Source organism: Tiliqua scincoides, chromosome 3 (assembly GCF_035046505.1).
Source record: "Tiliqua scincoides isolate rTilSci1 chromosome 3, rTilSci1.hap2, whole genome shotgun sequence".
NCBI lineage: Eukaryota > Metazoa > Chordata > Lepidosauria > Squamata > Scincidae > Tiliqua > Tiliqua scincoides.
In genome coordinates this window covers 161,805,444-161,828,986 of record NC_089823.1, presented here as the reverse complement: position 1 = coordinate 161,828,986, position 23,543 = coordinate 161,805,444, and the positions used below count along the sequence as shown (strand labels likewise).

The 23,543-nt window shown below is 42.6% G+C and overlaps 1 protein-coding gene across 1 annotated transcript; it reads left to right on the top strand.

Annotated features, from left to right (window-relative positions):
• Window positions 1-4,794: 4,794 nt before the first annotated feature.
• ANKRD1 (ankyrin repeat domain 1) lies at window positions 4,795-23,424 on the top strand. The gene is made up of 9 exons (XM_066620335.1): window positions 4,795-5,024; window positions 7,892-8,071; window positions 14,271-14,408; window positions 14,509-14,616; window positions 17,437-17,535; window positions 19,056-19,154; window positions 19,338-19,436; window positions 20,942-21,040; window positions 22,503-23,424. Exons 1-9 carry the CDS (start codon window positions 4,998-5,000, stop codon window positions 22,611-22,613), a joined length of 960 nt encoding a protein of 319 aa, XP_066476432.1. The 5' UTR covers window positions 4,795-4,997; the 3' UTR covers window positions 22,614-23,424.
• Window positions 23,425-23,543: the final 119 nt, after the last annotated feature.

Below are 23,543 nucleotides of genomic sequence, written 5' to 3'. Positions count from 1 at the left end.
ATCATCACTAGATTGCTGAACTTACCATATAGATATTGAAAAGATTGGGCCATAGGTGCTGCCAGTTCCCAACCTAGACAGTCTCTAATGCCATCCTGATATCTTATAGACCAAAGTAAGCACAGCATCAACGTAAGATAATATAGAAGTTCTCCCCTGCTCTAAAGTTCTGCAATGTACCTGCTCACGAGGCACCTTCTTCAAATTATTCAGTTAGTAACTTAAAACAAAATGCTTCCAGTAATGAGGCAGATTCTGCGTCCCACCCTTTGCTTCTTGTCATGTTTGTGATGTCTGTGGGCACAAGTATGGAGCCAGGATTGGAGGATGCTTAATCCACCAACAGAATAAAGTTGAATCATCATTTTCTGACTCCGCTGTCTACATCCTTAAGGTTCCTTGGTAGGATATTTAAAAGTCTCTTTTCAGAAGGCTGCCAAGGAGCAGGACAGCATATCACTTCAGCAGAGCTGTGCCAGTTGACAGCAGCTGAGAATCTAGGTCCCACTCCACCAAGAGGCAGGCTGGCTGCTGAGAACTGGCATTGGACCCCAGGCAAGATGCCTAATTGCCCCGTTTCCTAAATGTATTGGGGTAATAGCACTGAAAGTAAATTAGAGTTTAGTGGAAACACAGCCCTGGATAGTCTGATATTGAGATACCCACATTTATTTTTCAATAAATTTGTTTTGTACTGTATGGTTTGTTTTGTCATAGCCCAGGGCCTCTGGATTGGACAAATTTCTGGAGGAAAAGTTCATCACGGGTTACAAGCCATAGTAGGTATGTGCAAGCTCCTGGTTTTAGACGTAGGCTGCCTCTGATTGCCAGATGCAAGGAAGGGCACCAGGACGCAAGTTAGTCTGTTGTCTTGTGTACTCCCTGAAGCATTTGGTGGGCCACTGTGAGATACAGGAAGCTGGACTAGATGGGCCTTTGGCCTGATCCAGTAGGGCTCTTCTTGTGTTCTTACGGAAGCCCAGGCCCCAGGGATCTTGCACCACCTGCCCCCCTCACCTCAGGCATGAAGGTTGGTAAGAATCCATTTGTGTTTCTGCCAGCGCCAGCATTAGCTACATTAGCACTGAAAGTGAAAAGTCTGGACTAGAACTCATTTCTTTTAAAGAAAATGGCAGACAGAGATGGGAAGTACAAAACTGGCACCCCTTCTGGAATTGGGGTTGTTTTTTTTTTTTTTTTTTGCAAGGCTAGCAGCTCTCACATGATATAGATTGTGGAACTAGTCTTTGGACACGAACACAATAACCCCTAGTGAGCACAGCCATGTGACGTTTGGTCACCAATGCTATGTGGGTCATTTCTTCAAGTCTGTTTTTGGATCAAGAACATAAGAATTTCAAGAACTTATGGATCTCTAGCAGATGCCCAGTCAGAGTTCTGGAAGAGGAAAGCTGAGTGGTGAAATGGAGAGATATGCCAATCTCCTTTCAAGATAATCACCAGTTTATTACAGTTCAGACATGACCAGGAAAAAGAGTAGCTCTCTTGAGCCCTATGAAGATACCACTACATGCAGGAGCTGTGCTCATGTGGAGAGACTGCACTCTGTTCTTTTGTGACAACTGAATTCATATTGGCTAGACAGTATACCATTTTGTATTGCATATCTAATCCATCCTAACCCATTTCCCACATCTGCAGATAAAACCAAGTGTTTTGCTTTTCCTTTTGAAGAATCTGTTTTGTCATTACATTTTTTCCCTCCAGCACTGAAATTTTAAAGAGCTAATATAAAGCAGACATTGGCACACTGTTATCTTTTCTTAAAAGCTACGAAATCAGTAAACTACGTGTGCCCTTAATGTGATTGATAGACCTTTCAGCCACTGCCTTTACAGGAATAGGTAGACAAGCAGTACAGCACATAAACAAGGACCAACTTGGCCAATCAGCTTGCTGGATTCAACCCTTACAAGTGGCAAAAAATGACCAGGGTTTTAAATCTCCCTCTGATCCATGCAAAGAGGCTGCCTAAAAACTCTATTACATTACCTCTAACATGTGATGGATTTAATTTCATACAAGCTAAATACCAAAACACATCTGGGAATGATACATAGTTAGACTACGAAAATATTCAAAGAGCTGGTTACACTGCAGTGGGCAGCATTTAAACAGCACTAAGAGAACAGTCTTTCTGTGCACCTGAAATGCTGTTAACTGTTCTGAGGCTTGCTTTCCAGTGTTGTAAAAACCAGAGAAATTCTAATCAAACTTTGTTTTATCATATAAGTTGATTAGGGAGTAGGGAACATGCTTGAAAAGCACTAGCTGGTGAGCTCAAAGAGGATAAAGTCCTTGGAAAGCCACTCTTACATATGCAGTACACTGATATCAAGTTATAGGACAACTCAAGACCTTTCATCTCAAACCAGATAGGCACTCTGAATTTCTAATGGTCACCTACCAATCACTGACTTCAACCAGGTGACATAACAGACTTGAACTAAAAGGCATGCTACGTTTGGGCAAGGCTAAGAATAGGCATTATGCAGGCAAATGATTTTTTGAATCGGAGAACTGGAAGGAACTAGCTGACCATCTCCAAACCTAAAAATATAACCTTCCACATAATGTAAACTCCCTCCCAATCCCCCCCAATCCAAATCTACCTTGGCAATCCAAATCACAAGGTGTTGCAAGCAAGAAGGAGGTACACTACAGAAAGATACTTCTAAATGCAAACACTGCACTATATCTGTGAACAATTGTTTAATTTTACATACTGAGCATCAGGAATGGAATGGCAGTTGCCTGGACTGGATGTTCTCTATTCCATTCCTTCTGAGGCTAGAGATTTTTTCATGATGCCAAAGCAGGTATGTAGCCAGAGATGGGGGACAAGCTTGTACCAAAGCACTTCCACATTTAGGCTGCAATCCTATACACACTTTCCTGGGAGTAAGCCCCATTGAACACATTGAGACTTACATTTGAGTAGCCATGCCTAGGATTGTGCCATAAGATCTTCCTATCCATGGAAAGCAGAGAAAAGTCTCAAATAAAAGCCTCCAATGTCTTGGCTTGATTGAAAATTTCCGCACCACCACACACAGTTGAGCTTTTCCTTAGGGAATGCAATCACATTCATGCACATGATCTCATTTGCCCCACCCCAACTCTCTTAGACCTGAGGGGGAATCTGCTCCCTTTAGCACTGTTCACTCAAGCAACAACAGTGAAGGCCAGAAGCAGAGCGTTTACTACCGCTCTACTCATATTTTTGTGGAACACCCTCTCAAAGGAGATTCACCTGGCTGCTTTCTTGATGTCCTTGTGCTGGCAAGTACTTGTTTTTAAAAGCTTCCAGCCATTGGCTGAATGGAAGTTCTGTTGGGGCCAAACTGCCTGCTACAAAGCTGCTGTGCTTAATCTTAACCCAATGCTTGTTTGCTATACTGTGTCCTCATCAGAGCTGATTTGTAATAGGGAGATGACATTCACTGCTTTCCACCTGAAACGCTTGATCTTGAGTCACTTTTCCTCCTGCCAGCATTCCAGATGCCAAAGCAGTCTGAAACCTCACAGTGGGAGGGCAGTGACTGGAGAAATGGGGATTTCAAGGGAAAAGCAACAGGTTGGGCAAGTGCTAAGTAGTCCTCCTCTCCATCTTTTCTCCACTGCAAATGGATCATTTCTTAGGATGCATTGGAGCAGGAAAAACTAATATCATATGAGGCTCTGTTGTAACATGCATTTTATCTCATATAGATAGCTCATTGTTATGGTCATCACCTGGAACTATGGCTATTCTATCCTGATTTTTGTTGGGTGATTAGATGTGTATTTTAAATTTTGATTGTTTGAGGATGTGTATCAGGTTTTTAAAGTTCACTTTGGGTATGTTCAGGCAGTGTCAAGTTATAAATGCAATAAAAAATGAGTGAATGAATACATATGTTTACAGAGAGGGCTGATACAAGTTTCCACCAGGGCACATGGCACACTCAACCAGTGGTAGTGTTAATTGGCTGAATTGGCTTAATACATACTCCTTATGGCTAAAAATCCAGCATTAATTATATGAGCTGAACGCATCACTTATAGGCAACCTGGTATTGTGAGTGCAATTTCCCTACATTTTCAGATTTCAATGGAAACCATCACTCCAAATTGACTATCTTTCCCCCTTAGAATCACATACCATTGTTCATTACTCTGTTTATAACCAGTGACAGATTCCAGGGAAAATACAAGGCCGGCGTGTCCTGAGTCCCTATACTGATGGGAACTTATGTCATTGAGCCTTTTTAGCACCAGAGACATCATTCTGGCTTCATAATCCCTTCAGAGAATTCCTTCCAACAAATATAGACAAGTGCCATCATGAGGAGGGAAGGAAGATAAACAAAATCCCTTTCCCCTGAAAATGCTATCCATCCAGGAATCAAATACTATATAATGAAAAGAATTGTGTCCTATAACTGAAAGCGTGACATGTTTGCTTATCAGAAAATGATGCTACATGCACAGCATCTGGGTCACTTGTCCTTTTTCCGGTACTTCTTGCTCATGTGAAAGTTAGTTATGATACAGTGTGGTATCTACAGACAGCTGTCCTACTGGGCACTGGACAGACAGAATGGCTAGCATTGCTGAGCTATTTAGTCATTGAGAATGGAATGAAGCTCTTATATTACACACACTGGTTCCCATATGCAGTGCGGTCACACTGCAAGAGTCAACCCTCTCCTCCAATCCCCCCCCCCCCAACACCAATTCCTAGCTTTGACACTAGATCTGGCTTGTTAACTTGTCTGGAATGAGAAAGCACCTATCTCAAAGCTGGCAGGGCTGAGAGGGTACTTGGATTCCCAGGTTGGAAGATTATCTCACTCAGAAGAAGTTCCTCCAGGGATATATAAGTGAAAACTGGATTGGCGTGTCTCAGTTAAGCTGCCTTGGGACCTGGGAGGCATCTACTCTTAAAGAAGCACTACACAGAACTGCCCTTGCCTGATAAGCCGACAGCAGCTATGATGATGCTAAGAGTAGAAGAGCTGGTAGGTGTGCATTACCTGTTGTAATGATTTATTTTCAGGTTTGCCAGGTGATCGGGTTTTCCATGCTTTTGTAAATGGTCACTAATTGTGAAACTAGAAGACACTTGACGTTTTCAGATGATTTTCGCTGTACCACAAATACACAAATTGTGCTATAAAATGCAATTTGAATAGATGAGCTTATGTGGTGGTGAGGCACATGAGCTCTAAGGTGAAAGTCCCAATTCAAATCTTAGTTCAGCTGTGAGCTTGTTTGGTGGTCATAAGCAAGCTGCTCTGTTATGGCCTTAACACCCTGGAGAACAAAACTGGCCTTCTTTACAAGGTTATAAGAAAAATTATTGGGATGATGTGGGTACAGTGCTTTATGTACTTTTTAAAAGTGCTCAATAAAAATTCTATGATTTATTGTTGAAGGAAATGCTCAAACTTATGATAGCGTAGGCAGATGGGTGCAATTCTGCTTTTAAGCAAACACATCCCAGTATAGTTGTAAAGTGTTCTGCAAGGAAGCAAAAGGGTACTACTTGATACTACTCTAGTAGACTGAAGGAAACTTTTTAGTTATAATAGTATATCACTTGTTGACCTCAGAGACCTTAAAGGCGGTTCACAATAAAATATAACCATTAGCTAATGGGAACTGAGATGGTCTATTCATCTGATTTATTACATATGACTCAACTATGTCAGTTGTCTATGATTTAGCAAGTGTATTTCCAACTATGTTTGCACTGTGCCAAGTATGCAAGCTGGATTCAGAAGTCATTGGAAGCAATTTTGGACAGGATAATAAAGAACATAGAAAGAAGTTGCTCTTCTCACCTGTAACGTAAACTTTTCTCACCTGTGATGTGTGAGAGAATACAGCTCTTCTCACCTATAATGTGAATAACTGACAAGAAAAAAGCACCCAAGGTAGTTTGGGTACTTGCTTAAAATAATTCATAGAAGACTATTTTGGCTACTTGCTTAAAATAGTCCATAGAGGACATTACCTATACTGTAATATACTGTAATTACTGTAGCATCATCCAGGAGCTGTCCAATGTGAGAAGGAAGTGGAGCTTCTATTGATTCAACTAGTTTTTTTTTTTGGGGGGGGGGGGGAGTTGGGAGGATTGATAAATGTTTGATAAACATTCCTGGACACCCGGGAGTATTTTTATTGACTCTAAGCAACTAGAATGTGATTAAAACTTGGATCCAAAATTTTTATCAAATCTTCAATAAAATATCAATACCATCACCTAAAGTAATACTTGTCAATTTATACAGCTTCTGAGCAAGTTGCTTGCAGGTAAGGCAAGAAAATAAACCGACCTGGATAAAAAAACAAAGAACAACCCATCTGATTAATCTTGTATGCCCCAAGAGAGCTTTGTGCTTCTCAACATGCCACATGGCAAATCTGCTTTGTAACTGAGGGGTGTTCAAAAGTATATGCCAAGGGAGTGTACCATTCAAAGGAGGGAAAGATCCATTGGGTTCCCCTAAATTGGAAGCATTCAAGTAGCATTTACAATGTGATCACTGGTCCCAATCCAGATAAAGTTAGTTGTGTCAAAGTCCCATCTAGAGTAGTGGGACATTTGTTAGTTATGACTAACCTGTTTCAGTGGGACTTTGTTACAACTGGGTTTACCTGGATCAGAGTCACTGTATGGACCGATTACAGGCTGTGCTCACAATAGGCAACACAAATATTATTTTAACTGTAGTCATGTACTGGTCACTTGTGGTCTGCTTATTCCTAATCAATATGTGAAACTGTTATCTGATCCATGTGCACCCCTGTATGTCCCCTTCCTTCCTCTAATCTAATCTAACCCAAGTAAGGATTCCTATCCTATCTTTCCTCCTAAGTAGCCCCCAATGGATCTGATTCAGCCCCCCCCCCCCCATCCCTCTTCATGGTTCTCATTGGTCTTCTAGGATTACAGGTTCACAGCACGGAAGCAAAAGTAAGAGTCACAGCAGAAGTTCCTTGTCAGGGATCTAGGCAGCAAACCTACCCCATTTCCTTGGCTCACTGTCCTGACACCTCCAAACCTGTCTTGTCTATCCGCTTCCTTCTATGAGGCATCCTCCCATCCTGTATATTTTACTTTTTCCTGGGCCTCTTCATTTCCCCCCTATATGTCTCCTAAGGTGACACAGGGCTCAGAAGTTGTTCCCAAGTCTCTCAGCTTTGTTGAATTATAGCTAGAGAATTGGGGAGCTGCTTTTTAGAGAAACAATAATGAAGAGCACTCTGAAGAAAAGCATGCTGCCCGGCCTTGCCTTCCAGTCACCACATTTCAGACCATTGCTAACATGATGCTGTTTCCGTCTGCTATCCTGTTTCTTTTCAGCCTCCTCTTCCCCTCACACCAGCAACCCTTTAAGAGACATTAAATACTGTGAAACATCTTCCGAGTTCTTTAGTTTAGCCTCTTTTTTTGCTTCAATTCCCTTATCTCCTGTGTTGTTTTCCTCAAACCTCATTCCCCATCTATTGTTCCCTCAGATCTTTTTCCAGTCCTCAACTTACTTACAGCTAAGTCCTGTTCCTAGGGGTTTATAAGAGATTTTAAACAGTTAGCATTCCCTTCCTTCACAAAAAGCTGAGCTGCTTTTTCCCCGGAGTGTTCAGAATGTGTGCAAACAACATTCCATGTCATCACAACAGCTCAGCCAATCAGTTTTCTCAAGACCCTCCTTCATTAGTTGACCTCGAGCCATTCCTTTCACCTCTATTCCAGCAGATTCCCCTTTCTCTATTGCTTAGCAGCTCCACCCCCCCCCCCATGTCTTTCTCCCCATCTAAGTTTGTCAGGGAACAAGACCGTGGAACTCTGAGTCTGATGCCATGTTTCCTTTGACAGGTGACAGGCAAAAAGGTGGATGGTGGCGAGATGGGAGATTTCCTCCCAGAAGACTTCAGGAATGAAGAATATGAAGCAGCCATGAGGTTAGAGAAACAAGAGGATCTGAAGACGCTCACTGACCACTCACTGACACGACGCAATTTGACCTACAAAGAGGAGAAAGAGCTACAAGCAGAGGTAAAAAACTTGGCTCCAGGGTTTGTTTTATTTCTTGATTTATTTCTTTTTGCAATCGTGCCTCTCTAAATCTCTGAATTCCCATGGTGCTCTGAGGAAAAAAAAACACAACACGTCTAGAAAAAGCGTCACTGCTGGATAACAACACAAACGTTAAAAAGTCTCAGTGAAAGTACTTTGGAAGTTAGAGGAAAAAACTCACTGTTGCTTAAGGGGTTAGCCATATAGCAATGCAAAAATGAATGTATTCTTCTTCAGGGTGCCACAGGACTCTGAAGTTGTTCCTAAGCCTCTCAGTGTAGTCTAATTATAACCAATCAGGAAATTGCTCTTTAGACAGACAATAAAGAAAAGCATTCTGAAAAGGTGCATCTCTTGCCAAGAAATCCTCCAGAAATGAAGTAGGAAGAGTTACTTGTTGAGGGGGCACTTCCCCCTTTTCCAGCTTCCTCTGGTACCACCTGCTAGTTCTATCCTCCATTCATTCTTACTGCTACTGTGGCAAGATGTGTGGTATGCTGAATTGTTTACTAAGATGTTATAACAAAATGCTAGCCAAAATCTCAGCCCAATCCAGTGAGAGAATAAGGTCCCAGGAGTGAGTGTGACAATGATTCTGTGCCAACTAGCACATCATATGATGATAAGAAATGTCTTGCTGAATCAAACAAAGTTTTGCCTAGTGCAGTATTACTTTCCCACCAGTGGGGAGCCAGAAAAGCTCATAAGCAGGACGTGATGAAGGTACAGCCTTCACTTGTTATTCACTCACTAAATACCTGCTAAGAAAAGATATTTTGCCTCTCTTTGTGGAGGGTCTATTTTTATCTTGACTAATGGCAATTGGCAGAGCTATCCTCTATGGAACTTGTTGACCAGTGTTAGAAGGCGATTCAGGACAGCATACTCCTGGAGGGGATACCAGATTCTATATAGTAGCCATGTGTAAAGTCCTTATATGGATGATGGCAGAGAGGGGATGAAGCAGTAGCTGAACTACATGTAAGTGCCTTCCTGATGTATATCATGTTGCCTTTTGCTAATTGGGTGTCAAAGGACCAACTACAATGGAATTACCCTAAATTCCTGACCTAAGCTGGCTATAGCAAACATACAGCATCACAGGGCAGAGTAACCCCCTGTACCTACAACAGCACAAGCCACATTGTGTGCCACTCACATACCTGCTCCAAGGTTTGGCCTAAAGGCTTGTGAAATCTGGGTCTGCCTGAATGGAGACCCCCAGAAAACCCCATTTACACCTCCTTGAGTTCCACCATGAAAGAAATGTGGGATACAAGTGTAATACATACATGGATGTAAAGGACCACTTGAACACAGAAACATGCACTATGTGGAGTCACGCCCTTGGCACATCTAGTGCTGTACAGTTTTGTCTGACTGGCCATAGTGTTCCAAAGTCTTAGGGCAGAAATAGTTCTAACTGGAGATACTGGGAATTGAAATGGCCTGCAAAACTCATGGGCTTCCACTAAGCTATGTTCTCATATCAGTCAAGTACCTTTTGGGATACCACTATCTTTATTTTTCCCAACTTACCCCAGAAAACTATCTTGGGCTGCATAATTGGCTAGGAGTAAATCCCACTGAACACAATGAGACTAACTCCTGAGCAGACATGCATGGGCTTGTGTTATTTTACAAAACACAATAATTTGCAACAAGCCATCTCTTCAGTGTATCGCTTATGGAGTTATGTTTAATATTTCAAGCGTGCGGGCATGAAAAACCCTTGCTCAGCTTGGAAAAACTAGTGTCTACGGATAGCAACAGAAAAGAGTCTACCAGCCTTCTCACAAAGATATGTGAACGAGGGAAAACATCAGTAACGTTTAAATCCACTGACTTCCCCTTTGAAGTAACAGATTATCATGAGCTAGAGTATTAGCATTTTACAGTTTCGCTGGTGATAGATTATTCAAATTACAAAACTGTGTTGAATTTAAGGCCAATCCAAATTCAAGGTGGATTTTAAAGGCTTGGGATAAAACTTGGTCTCCCTCCCATTCCCTTTTAATGAAATTTGTAATAAAGGTGCAACTTGTAACTACTTAATCAAGATTTACTTCAAAAAACAGATGTAGAGTATCTGCCAGTGTGATAATCATTTTACATTTGGGGGGATAGATTCTGCCGCTTATAGTCACACTCATTAGCACCTTTTCCTGTGAAAGTCAGTCAGGCTGCTACACTGTATGAAAGTGTACGAAAGACGTGATCTGTGCTTTAAATACATGCTGATGCGTATTCCTAAACAGTTCTAACTAGAATGAATCCTAAGGAACTTGTACGTCTTTGTATTCTATGCAGCCTGTTCCTAAGTCATATATTGACTGCACAATTTAGGAGCCGGGGGCATATTCAATACGATTTCATTAACACGTTCTGGCAACTCCTGCGACGCTGCTGGAACCAACCGTATTGGCCTCTGCCTTTCCATTGGTCCATTTCAGCGACGTGGAGAGGGGGGATTTGCTGCATGGGAAACAGTCTATCCTCCATATCTACTTTACCCAGGCTTCGCAGTCTGGAGGGGTCACTCTGTTCCAGAACCACCACTCAGAGCGTGATACCGTAGTCTTCTGAGACTGAAGGATGCCAACAAACTAAGTGTCATATTTATACCCTGCCTCCCTCCCATCAGAAAGTGCTCAAGATAGCTAATAAAATTCACAAAATCATCACCACCACCACCACAAAAATAGCATAAAATACAGGAAAGGAATTTCAATATCGCTGCAAAACAATATAACAAATAAAAATGACAGCCAACCTTGACAACCAATATAGGCACCAACAGTCAAACAAACTAACAACCAATATAGGCACTAACAGTCAAACAACCAATATAGGCAACAACAGTCAAACAAACTAACAAAAAAAATCAGAGCAGCTTATTGATCATCAAAAATGTTAGGCTCCAAAAGCTAAGTTAAACTGGTGTGTCTTTAATAACTCTCAGAAGAGTGGCAATGATGAAGTTAATTACATGTCCTGGCTCCCATGTACTAGGTGCACTACAGTACAGGCCCTCTCACAGTGTCATTGCCAAACAGATATCTGCCAGTGGCAAGGTACACAAGAAGCCTTCTTACTTTACCTCAGGGTATGGGCAGTCTCATTCAGAGAGAGAAGGTCTTAGAGGTATTCTGGTTCCTAGCCATTTAGCACTTTAAAGGCCCATATTTCATTTCAATTTGTTCAGCTCATAGCTGATTACAGACTGTGGTTTCAGGATCTCTATAGAGTCCTCAATACCAAAAGGAATTGAGATAGAGCTAGTTATCATTCACATCCTTGTGACACTGAACTCCAACCTCCCCCCCCCCATAAACTCCCCCAGAGGTAGAGTAACTTGATGCATCCCATGGGAAACAAGATTTGAACCCTACAGGAGTCCAAAAGCCAATAGCCATGACATCAAAGCAGGAGTCTCTCCTATAACACCTTCTGCGAAACACTGCCCCCAAGCCCCACCCCAACTAGGTGCTCCAGAAGGAAGCCATCCAATGGATTGCATGCAGCATCTGAGGAGACCCATTCAGGCAGTTGAGACTTGCCCCTAACACAAGGGAACAAAAGTCTCCTTACCCTGAGGAGACTCAAAACCTCTGCAACTTTCCTCCCCTTGCAGGAGGGAGGGAAGTTGCAGAGGTCTTGAGTCTCCTCAAGGTATGAATCTTGTTCATCTTGAAGTAAGCTTCCCTACCGCTGTTTATAACAGCTGCCACCAGTGGGGATGGGAATGCCAGCTATGCAATAGGTAGCCATTGGATTGACATGACTAGTTGTACTAAACAAAATGTCATGTAAATATTGCACCTTGGCTCATGCAGACAACTTAATGAGTCCTGTCTTGGGCAGGATTTCCTTCTGCTATGTTATGCGGGGAGTACATGTGCAGAATGAGAGGCACCAATCCCTCAGAAAAGCAGGTACACACTCACATTCAATTATGATTTTACCTTTTAGGATACTGGCAGTCCAGTACTCATTTCAAACTTAGGGCTTAATGACTAACTACATTAATAGTGCAATCTTACACATGTTTGCTCAGAGTTGTCCCAATGTGTTCAATGGGGCTTACTCCTAAGAAAGTAGAACTGAACCCTTAGTCTCTGAGTGGGGCTAATGTTTTTTTTTTTTAAAAAAAACAACAAATAGCAACTATGGTTGAATCCAAATTAGGATTGTGGTGTAGTGGGAGGGAAGACTTTAACCCTTTACTTGTGCCAGTCTTAAGAACATAAGAACAGCCCCACTGGATCAGGCCATAGGTCCATCTAGTCCAGCTTCCTGTATCTCACAGTGGCCCACCAAATGTCCCAGGGAGTACACCGGATAACAAGAGACCTTATCCTGGTGCCCTCCCTTGCATCTGGCCTTCTGACATAGCCAATTTCTAAAATCAGGAGGTTGCACATACACATCATGGCTTGTAACCCATAATGGATTTTTCCTCCAGAAACTTGTCCAGTCCCCTTTTAAAGGCATCCAGGCCAGATGCCATCACCACATCTTGCGGCAAGGAGTTCCACAGACCAACCACACGCTGAGTAAATAAATATTTTCTTTTGTCTGTCCTAACTCTCCCAACACTCAATTTTAGTGGATGTCCCTTGGTTCTGGTGTTATGCAAGAGTGTAAAGAACATCTCTCTATCCACTTTACCCTTCCTATGCATAATTTTGTATGTCTCAATCATGTCCCCCCTCAGGCATCTCTTTTCTAGACTGAAGAGGCCCAAAAGCCGTAGCCTTTCCTCATAAGGAAGGTGCCCCAGCCCAGTAAACATCTTAGTCGCTTTCTTTGGCACCTTTTCCATTTCCACTATATCCTTTTTGAGATGTGGTGACTAGAACTGGACACAGTACTCCAGGTGTGGCCTTACCATTGATTTGTACAACGGCATTATAATATTAGCTGTTTTGTTCTCAATACCTTTTCTAATGATCCCAAGCATAGAATTGGCCTTCTTTACTGCCGCTGCACATTGAGTTGACACTTTCATCGACTTGTCCACCAGCACCCCAAGATCTCTCTCCTGATCTGTCACAGACAGCTCAGAACCCATTAGCCTATATGTGAAGTTTTGATTTTTTGCCCCAATGTGCATGACTTTACACTTACTTACATTGAAACGCATCTGCCATTTTGTTGCCCATTCTGTCAGTTTGGAGAGATCCTTCTGGAGCTCCTTATAAGCACTTCTGGTCTTCACCACTTGGAAAAGTTTGGTGTTGTCTGCAAAGTTAGCCACCTCACTGCTCACCCCTGTCTCCAGGTCATTTATGAAGAGGTTGAAGAGCACCAGTCCCAGAACAGTCTTGAACTTCAGCCCCCTTTCCCAGTTGTTTAAGTTGTAAAATTTCAAGCACATCAGTCCTAATCACAGTTTAACCATATATCATTTGGGCCTTAATGTCTTGAAATGGATGAATGGCACTGTGTGTATGGAAATGCTATTTTAGATGGAAACGCACATGATGCTCACTGCAAATGTGCTGTGCAGTTGCATGCTTGTTTTTTCTCTGTCAAGTAGCATACACAAAGAAGGTTCAATCTGTTGAGACTGCAGTGTGGGGTAGGGGTATAGACCTTCCCTCCTGTGGTGGTCTCAATATCGATCACCCCTCGTCCCCTCCCCCACAGCTGCTATTTGATCAAAAAGAATCTATTAGCACCAATGGAAGTTTTTTCCCCTCCCTGAGCAAGTATCAAGAGGCTGATTTCAGCCAAAATCACAATCAAAATCAAGAGGCTGATTTCAGCCAAAATCACAATGGAAGCAAAATGCTACAGTCCTGTTCTTAATTGAGCTCCCATGTCTGGATTGAGCATGCCATTCATCAAAGAAAAAGCATAGCAACTGCTTAAAATAGCCTCTAATTTGACCTAGAAGTTTCCTGATTGGGTTCCCCTGAAGAGGACTTTTCAGAACTGTGGCACCTCCAGAGATGGCCCACAGAGATGGTCCTTCTCTAGGCTCCTGTTGACCTAACCTCCCTAGAATTTAGCACCTGAAGTAGAATCTCCTCTATCTTAATTTCTGAGTGGACTCCTGAGGGAAAAAATGATCTCTAAAATCCATGCATTCAGTCTGATGCTAAAGCAACTCTTTGTATCTGAAGTTCTGTACAGTCAGTTGTCTGACTATCCATGTGCTTCTTTCATTTAGCTCAAGAGAAAGAAATTAGAAGAGAGACCAAAACTTGAGAGCTTGGAAGATCTTGAAAAAATAATTCAACTGAAGAAAAGGAAAAAATACAAGAAGGTTAAAGTACCTGTTGCAAAGGAGCCTGAACCAGAAGTTATTGTAAGTTCTGTGAAAAAAATTAGATTCTTCTGCACCATTTTTATGGGATTCTCTGAAACTGCATTGATGTAATGTTTCACCGTTTTCTACTCTCCATCAGTTGGAATCAGTGGATTTTCCTACATTTCTAAAGGCTGCCTTGGAGAACAAGATGCCAGTAATTGAAAAATATTTAGCAGACAAAGGAGATCCAGATGCCTGTGATGAGGTACAGTGTTGATTAATATATATTGCAAACTTACTGTTACAATTTCCCCAAAGAATCTTGGGAATTGTAGTTTAGTGAGGATGGTGAAGATTTTCTGTCACCCCTCCCTCCTGTTCTCCATAAGAGATGAAGGGCCAAGTCCTTTCCAATTTTCCAGTGCTGGTGCAGTCGTGTCAACAGGGCACGCACTGTATCCAGCAGTTGGGGGACTTTCATGGAGGCCTCCTCCAGGTAAGGGAATGCTTGTACCCTTTCCTTGGGGCTGCATTGCGGATGCACCAGCATTGGAAGATTGCATAGGACTGGGCTCCAAAATGACCAGAAGATCAAGTCTTTAGTGCAGGTATTTTCAAATAGCAGAGCATATCTTTATAAAGCACCATGTATATAAAATGGCACAACTACCACCATCTATGCAAAAGATAACTATAAAATTTTCTTATATACACAAAAGGTAGGAACCCTCAGTTTCTCTTACCTATTGAGGCATGTTTAAAGTAGCCTGAACATCAAGAAGTGTAGTGTTCATTGTTTCTTTAAATAGATTTCAAAGAACATAATATGATGTCACTTCTGGTCATGACATGGAGCAAATGGAGCTCCAGCCTGTGCTTTCTGTGTGCTCGAAAAAGCCCTCTTGTCCACCCTGAGCTTCTTACCAGTGTTTGTCGTGGTGTGTCTGACCTCCAAATCAAGAAGTAACTACCGATGACATCATCACCAGCTACTTCTGGTGGTACTTGCAGTAGGTGTACCATGCAAAGTAGTACAGCAGGGGACAAATGTTGAGAAACGCTGTCCTAGATAATCTCATTCTGCAGAAACCGCTTCAAAAGTCTTGCTACACCTATGTTATATCCTGCACAAAATTGACACTTATAAGATAACAGTGAACTGAAGCACTAACTTGGGAATTCAAGAAGCTCAGAACGTTAATCTGAAATGCCAAACAGCACGCATTAGTCATTCTTTAAAAAAACACACACATGATTGACATCTCCTTTCGTATGATACTAACTTTAGAAAACCCAATTTTATAGTGAAGTAGCTAAGCCTGGATACTTACAGCTGGTAAGTCCATAGTTCATTCTCTCACCTTAGCCATCTACACCCACTTTACTGCCTAAGGCAGTGGTTCTCAAACTTTTAGCACCGGGACCCACCAGAAAAGATGTCATGACCAGAAGTGACATCATCAAGCAGGAGGAATTGTGACAATCCTAGGCTGCAATCCTACCCACACTTACCCAGGAGTAAGTCCAATTTACTAAAATTGTTAAAAGCATATACATAGTAGCCTGTCTGTAACTTTTCCCCAAATGCAGTCACATACCATGGGAGCATCAAGTCTAATATATTAAAAATAAAATATTGAAATGAATGGGGACCCACCTGAAATTGGCTCGTGACCCATCTAGTGGGTCCCGACCCACAGTTTGAGAAACACTGGCCTAAGGAGATGGTAATGCTGTTCTCCCTCACAGGATTACTGTCAGGGAAAAGGAACTGGGAGAAGGCAGGCTGACTGCGGGGAGTAGCACCAAGTAGTTAGTACACATGCACCCCTTTCTGCTCCCCACTTCCCCTTTAATGGATTTAATGGATCAGCAGCTAAACTGGGGAGAACCTTGATAGTGTTCAGCTGTTGCCAACTATCCCAGGCTACAGAGACCAGGCAGAGGGAGTGCTGCTTGGGAAATCCCCCTCCCAGAAGAACACTGAACCCCAAAGATCCTTATTAAATATCAAATGCAAAGTAGCATCTGCAGGATGAAGAGATGCGACAGCCCACTGTATTATCTGTGAACATGGACTAGGCAGAGTCAAAATGAAATGAGTTTATAAAAGGTCCAAAAGAAAAGCAATGAAATCTTGAGGGTTTACAATGTTACATGTAGAGGAGGGGGAAGCAAGGGTAACAAGGGGTGAACACAAGCAAAACTAGTAGCATGTACTTCTGCTTTGCTTCAGCTGGGATGAAGACCAGGGAGTAAAATGTACATGAATTGCTTTGAGCATTGAATGCATGGTATAAATGCAATCTTCCAGTACAGTGGTTCTCAAGCTTTTAGCACTGGGACCCACTTTTTAGAACGAGAATCTGTCAGGGCCCACTGGAAGTGATGTCATGACCAGAAGTGACATCATCAAGCAGGAAGAGTTTTAACAATCCTACCCATATTTACCCAGGAGTAAGCCACATTGACTGTCATTGTTAGAAGGATGTACACAGTAGCCTATTCAAAGAAGAGATGTGTAACATTTCCCCAAATCCTGTCACATACCATGGGAGAATCAAGTCTAATATACTAAAAATAAAATATTGAAATGACTAAGGACCCACCTGAAATTGGCCCATGACTCACCCAGTGGGTCCTGAGCCACAGTTTGAGATACACTATTCTAGTGCACCGAGAATGGAAAAACTTGAATGTTTCCTTTTGGGGGGGGCATACGTTATAGCTCAGTGTTTCTCGACCAGTGGTACTCATGGAACCCCTGGACAACTGTCACCTGGCAGTAAGACCAGGAAAGTGACACAAACAGCAGTAGGAGGCTCAGCTTGGTGGGCAGAGCAACAAAGCATGCTTTTCTGTGTTTGAAAAAGCCCTCCTATCCACCCTTAGCCTCTTACAGCTGTTTGTTGCATGCATCTGTCCTCTCAACCCAGAAGTAACTGGCAGCAGAATAAGTGGACAGTGTGAAGTGGTACGGTGAAGGACAAATGTTGAGAAACACTGTTATAGCTATATATTTTTGTTAGAAAGAAAAATGAGAAAAGCATGCAACTCATCAGTCTGTTGCTGTTCCAATCAACAGTATAAGCGCACCGCATTGCACAGAGCATGCTCACAAGGTCACCTGGCGGTTGTGGAAAAGTTAGTAGAAGCTGGAGCTCAACTTGAATTCCAAGATATGGTAAGCACTTTTCATTTACATGTGCATGTGACTCAGAGGGCTGGTTCACAATGCATGCTCATCACACTTTCGCTGCAGCAATAAGTGATGCAGCAACAAGGGCTTATATAAATGAGCCACCACAGATCAAACACCACAGACAGAACTTCTGTTATCACCTCAGATTGCAAGATGTTTCAATCAGTAGGGTTCGCTCATTTGGCTGATTCAAGTGAGTAATGAAATCCTGAGAACTCCACTGATGTGTTATGGTATATGCATGTGTTAACAAGTCCATAGTATTCTAGTTCTGTGGTTCCAAGTATGTCACATATAATGCGTCATTGTCATGGTCACAGTGAGTAACAGGTCAGGTCTTGCTAGCTGCTGTTGGCACATGAGAGGGCCTTCTCCATGGTAGTTCTGAGGATGGGGAAGCCTGGGCTGGGAGATCCATTTGGCTCCAAGTCTGCCTGACCTTAATTATCCACACAAGAGCTGGCTATGTAGGCAGGTTTTTTTATCTATGGCTTGGGTTTTTTTTTTTATTTATTTGCAGGCTCTTCATTTGTTGTTTTGGGTTTTTTCTGCCGGGGGAGGAAGTTGCATTCAATTATTTTTATTTTATTCTATGCAACCCTTTCCCAGCATGTTTGCATCTTCCTCAGCTGCTCCTAAGACAGCCCAGGCATATATAGAAAGCTTTTGCTCCTGTGTTTTGCCTTCCTGGCCTCCTGAGCGGTCCTTTGCTTGCACAGCTTATAAAATGCACAGGGAAGCCAGATCACAAGGGCTAAAGTCTTTGCAGATAACACAGGCCAACACATATTTTGCTTCCTTAAATGTTACACCAATTCTTGGGTATATTTGGGGTGCTGATTCCAAAAATGGCATCCGTTTTGCCCTATCACGTCTAGTTTTGGAGACACAGCATAGCCTCATTAGTGAATGGTTCGAGCAGTTTCCTCATGAGGAAGCCTACACCATGGCTTCCTCATGAGGAAGCTGCTTGAACCATTCACTAACAAGGCTATACTATATCTCCAGACACTATATGCTATATCTCCAGTCAGGCACTGGGCCCAGGGGAGCATCACTGGTAAGGTGCACTGCTGGTTCAGGGGTTTCTGGGCAGAAGGGGAGGCATTGCAGGGCAGGATAGGGCAGAGGAGGAAACAGGACAGGGGGGTAGGATCGGCAGAAACCTGCTCCACTGAATCCTATGCTCCGTGTCAGCTGAAAAGCTCAACGGGGACCTCTTCCAGTCCCCGCCAGGAAAATGGCCGGCTCAGACTGGTGGAGACCCACTGTAGCCTCTGCACCCTTTCCCCCTAGAAGGCCTCTGGCAACCCTGGTAGGGCCACTGGATACAGCAATCACCATTTTGGCACGGCTACACCAGATAGCACTGCTGCCATTAGGACTGGGCTGCGAGTCCATAGAGCACTACTGCCAGCCAGGACTGGGTGACTTGGCACAAAACAGCTTTAGACACTGAGCATTCTAACTGCTGGTATTTTGTTCCTTTTCCTCTGGTATAGCTTGAATCAACAGCTCTTCACTGGGCATGTCGTGGGGGGAGTATAGAAGTCCTGAAGTACCTGCTCAACAAAGGAATAAACAGAAATGCCAGAGACAAGGTAATTGTTGCTATTGTCACATGCAAAATTTGGTTGTATCATTGAGAGGAATAAGATCCATATTAATTGATGCTGAATAAAAGTTAAAAATGGGTCTGGAAGATGTTTGCAGAAGTCTTAGATTCACATAAGAATGTACCTACCTGCTTCTACTGAGTTTCTTCCTGGCTTCCTTTCTACCAGTTGCTCAGCAGTCCTTTGCATGTAGCAGTGAGGACAGGTCAGTACGAATGTGGGGAGCACCTCATTGCCTGTGAAGCAGATCTCAACGCTAAAGACAGAGTAAGTGTAACCTGTATTTGTAAGTCCTACTGGCAGTTTTAATAAAGGCCCTTTCCTGTAATGCACAATTGTTTTCCTCTCAGTATTTTCCTATTGTTAGCCATTATCAAATAACATCCCAAAGCAGTAAGAAGATAATGCTTCAAGAGGTATGCAAGGGAGATACGATAGACTGTTTTTCAAAAGCAAGTTGTAATTGTGGACACATGCAAAGGCTATTGGGGGGGGGAGAAGTGTGTAAAGGTGTGGAATTCATTTTGCAGATCAGTAGGGAAAGATACTTGTACCTACTCACAGGACTTTTATAGAATGTGATGCCAATAAAGGTTTCTGACATCTGTTATAAACACCTAAGATGCCCGTCACCACTTGATCACCATCAGTGCTTTATTGCTTTTGGCCAAGGGCCTTTGCCAATAGTTTTTCCTAACCTTCTTAGCAGTGGCAGCAAAAGGGCTACCTGCCAGGTCACAAGTTATCTGTGTTTACTTACAAATAGAAAATTTCATCCGATGGGGTCTGGTAAGAAAGATTTTTGATTAAGGGTACAAAAGAACCACTTTCAAGGGTTATTGTATAAGGGGCAATGTAAAATACAATAAACAAGATCTTCTGGTTCAGATCAGCCCCTCACACAAAAACCCTTAGGATCCAATCCTATCCAACTTTCCACTGCCAACGCAGCCACAGTGCAGCCCAGAGGTAAGGGAACAAATGGCCCCTTAACTTGAGGAGGACTTCATGTCTGCTGCCCCATTGTAGGATAGGGCACACACCCTGTTGGCAGGACTGCATAAGTGCTGGAAACTTGGATAGGATTGGGCCCTAAAATACCAGAATCACTCTCTCTGTCTATACATTATGCTAGGTAAAGACTGTAGCTTTCCAATAACGTGCATTAGTGGTTTTGAGTGCTGCTACACAACCATTTCCTTACCGCTGAAGCACTTGCAGACTGATAATATTTGGGTGTTTTGGTGAAAACTGTAGTCCTCTCTTTACTCCAGGTAATCTACTGCATTGAGGAAGGTCTTTAGCTCAGCCTTACAATCACATCTATAAAAACAAATGCAAGTCCTCCAAAACTTTGAACTTACCCCCATTGATTGTGATATATTAACAACATAAAAGTGATACCACAAACCAACTCTTTTATACAAACTCTTCCCTAGGTTCCTATTTGCCATGGTGGCTATTTACAAGGCTGCTTGAGATTTCTGCACAGCATTTACCACCTAGATGTGGATCAAGTAAAGGTGTATCTTTCCCCAGTAACTTAAACCAGTTTAACACTTGATCTCCCTCTATAGGGAACTCTGGGAACTGTAGTTGTTTGAGGAGCACTATTTATTGATCTTTGAATTCTTGCAAAAAGAACAGTCATAGCACTTAACCTTTCTACTACTGTAGCACACAGCTTTTATAATTGCACTAGTTTGTAAGATGCTGACCTAATTGGTATAATTTAGCTGTTTCAATGTTGTGCTCAATCTGTTCCTTTCTAGGAAGGAGATACACCTATGCATGATGCAGTGAGGTTGAACCGCTACAAGATGATCCGGCTCCTGATTACATATGGAGCCCACTTAGACATAAAGAATGCTGTAAGTTGTTCATCTTTATTTACAGATTCCACCAAAAATAATTTCTACTCTTTTCTAGAGTAAATTATAGTACAATAAGGTGCAAAATTATGCTCATGCGTTGCTCTATTCAAAAATTACAAAATGAACACGGGATAACTAAAAAGCATCTCAAAAACAGCTGCTCCCCCAATTCATCATCTTGTTACCTGAAGAACAGAAGACTTTCCACATAACTGTCTATTCACTGCTCTGTTTGTATTTGTTACAAATAGATCAATACATTCACAACCCTGAATGTGAGAGACGCTATTCGGCAGGACTCTATAACCTAATAGGGCAGAATTTTAGAAGTGGGCACAGAAAAAAGGGTTCAAATGCAAAAAGCTGCTAATCTGTATGCTGGCCACTTAAGTGGGTATCATTCATTTGCAGATCTGGCTACCTCCAACAAATACAGAATGGAATTAGGCAAGGTGGATCTGCTAGATGAATGGGTGGAGATGGGCAAGGCCCAGTGCAAGGATAGCAAACCTGGATGTGTTGGATGGCAGTAGCAATCCGGAGTGGGGGGGTGGGCAAAAGTCCCAGCTGCCAGGCCTGTGGGCCCTGTGGGGGGTGCTGTGCTGCTGCTGTGACTTTCGCCCGCCCTCTGGAGCCATTCCACAGGCAGGTGAAGCCCCGTGCTGAGTGTCCAGGTGCTCTGTAAGCTTCTGAAGCCTTCTGAGTGCCCTTAAACCAGGGGTGCTCACACTTTTTTTGGCTCAAGAGCTACTTTGAAACCCAGCAAGGCCCGGAGATCTACCAGAGTTTTTTTTACAATGTTCACGCCATCATAACATATAAATTTATGTGTACAATGTATGTTGGTGTACCTTGAGCCCCACTGAGTATAACAGGACTTACTCCTGAGTAGGCATGCCTAGGATTAGGCTGTGAGGCTGCAATCCTAGCCACACTTACCTGGGAGTAAGCCCCATTGAGTACAATGGGGCTTACTCCCAGCATTTCCTCCCAGAGGCACCTGAAGGGGGGGTCGGCACTCCGCGATCTACTCATTTTGTCGCGATCCACCTGTTGAGCACCCCTGCCTTAAACAGTACTTCTGGTTTTCATCAGAAAACCAGAAGTACGGTTTAACATTCCAGAGGCCTCAGAAGGCTTTTGGAGTGCCTTGAAAAGTTGCACGAAGCTCTGTATGTCTAGGCAAGTAACCTGGGGGGGGGGGGTTTGCAGGAGAGCAGCATGTTGTGGTTCTATGGCCCAGGGCAGCACAGGAGCTTGGACTGCAACTGTTGGATGGACACTGAATGCCTCAAAGTTAGCTTATTTCTGATTTCTAGGATACATGCTATTTCCAAGCTGCATGGCAAGTTATGTCACTGCTAGAGCTTCCCACCACCACAAAAAGGTAGCAAGTCAGACGTAAGGGAAGACATTTTAAGAAAGTTTACTGAACCATTTTCCTCATTTCCCTTCACAGGAAGGAAAAACTCCAATTGAACTCGTTCTGCAGTGGCAAAATGGCACTAAAGAAATATTCAACAGCTTGCAGGAGAAGTCTTACAAAAGTTCCCCTTTAGACACATTCTGAACATGAGACTCAAAGTGCAACAGCTTGCTACCTTGTACGTGACGCCATTATTGATGTGAAGAACAGTGGCATGATAAAATATCCCACCTTCACTGAACGAAACAAGTATTATGTTTTGCTGGATTATTTAAAGCTGCCTTTGTTAAGAGCCACATGAAACAGACGAGGGGACAAAGCATTTTCAAAGGCACCATCTGAGTGTTAAGATTCCAAGTTGCTTTATTTATTCCTATTTATATTTTGTATTCCATTGTCCCTCTCCTCTTTCTTGGATAGTGTTTCTTTGGCCATTAGTCTTTGTTGATCTTTTCAATAAGTCAGGTTGCCACTGCTGCTATTTTGAGAGCCCAAGATACGGCTGTGCTAATTTGAATAGACCAGGAGCACTAAACTCCTTTTCATATAAGGGCATATTAGTAGCTTCCCGTCAAGGTTTCTTTCAATAGAGAAAGTTTATAACTGTACCTGTCACCGTCTTTCTACTGAATTGTCATTGATAGAGTAAGATATTAAAGAGCAGAGTTTGGAGAACAATGGTAAGGGAGGGGAATGTGAACTTTGAAGGAAGGAGAATGGAAAGGGAGGTGGATCAGTTGCTAATGTTCACTGTAAATTTTAGCCAGGCTTTTAATCAACAGTATGTAATGCAGAGTTCACGCTGGAAAGTGACACAGATAAGAAGAGGATAGTCTAAGACAGCACCCAAGAATGGCAGTGTGATTTTCAATAATCATGGAAGAAAGTGATGTAAATTTGTATGGCTTTTTATGTACATTTTGTATTAAATCCTATTTAAGATTTAACAACAGAATGGCTGCTGTTTAATCTGTCTGAAGATTCACTGTGAAAAGCTGAAGATGGATAACATTTAATGAAGGTAGCAATTCAAATGAAAATTGCTTGCCTTTCCTTAGCAGGAGACTAAGAAAC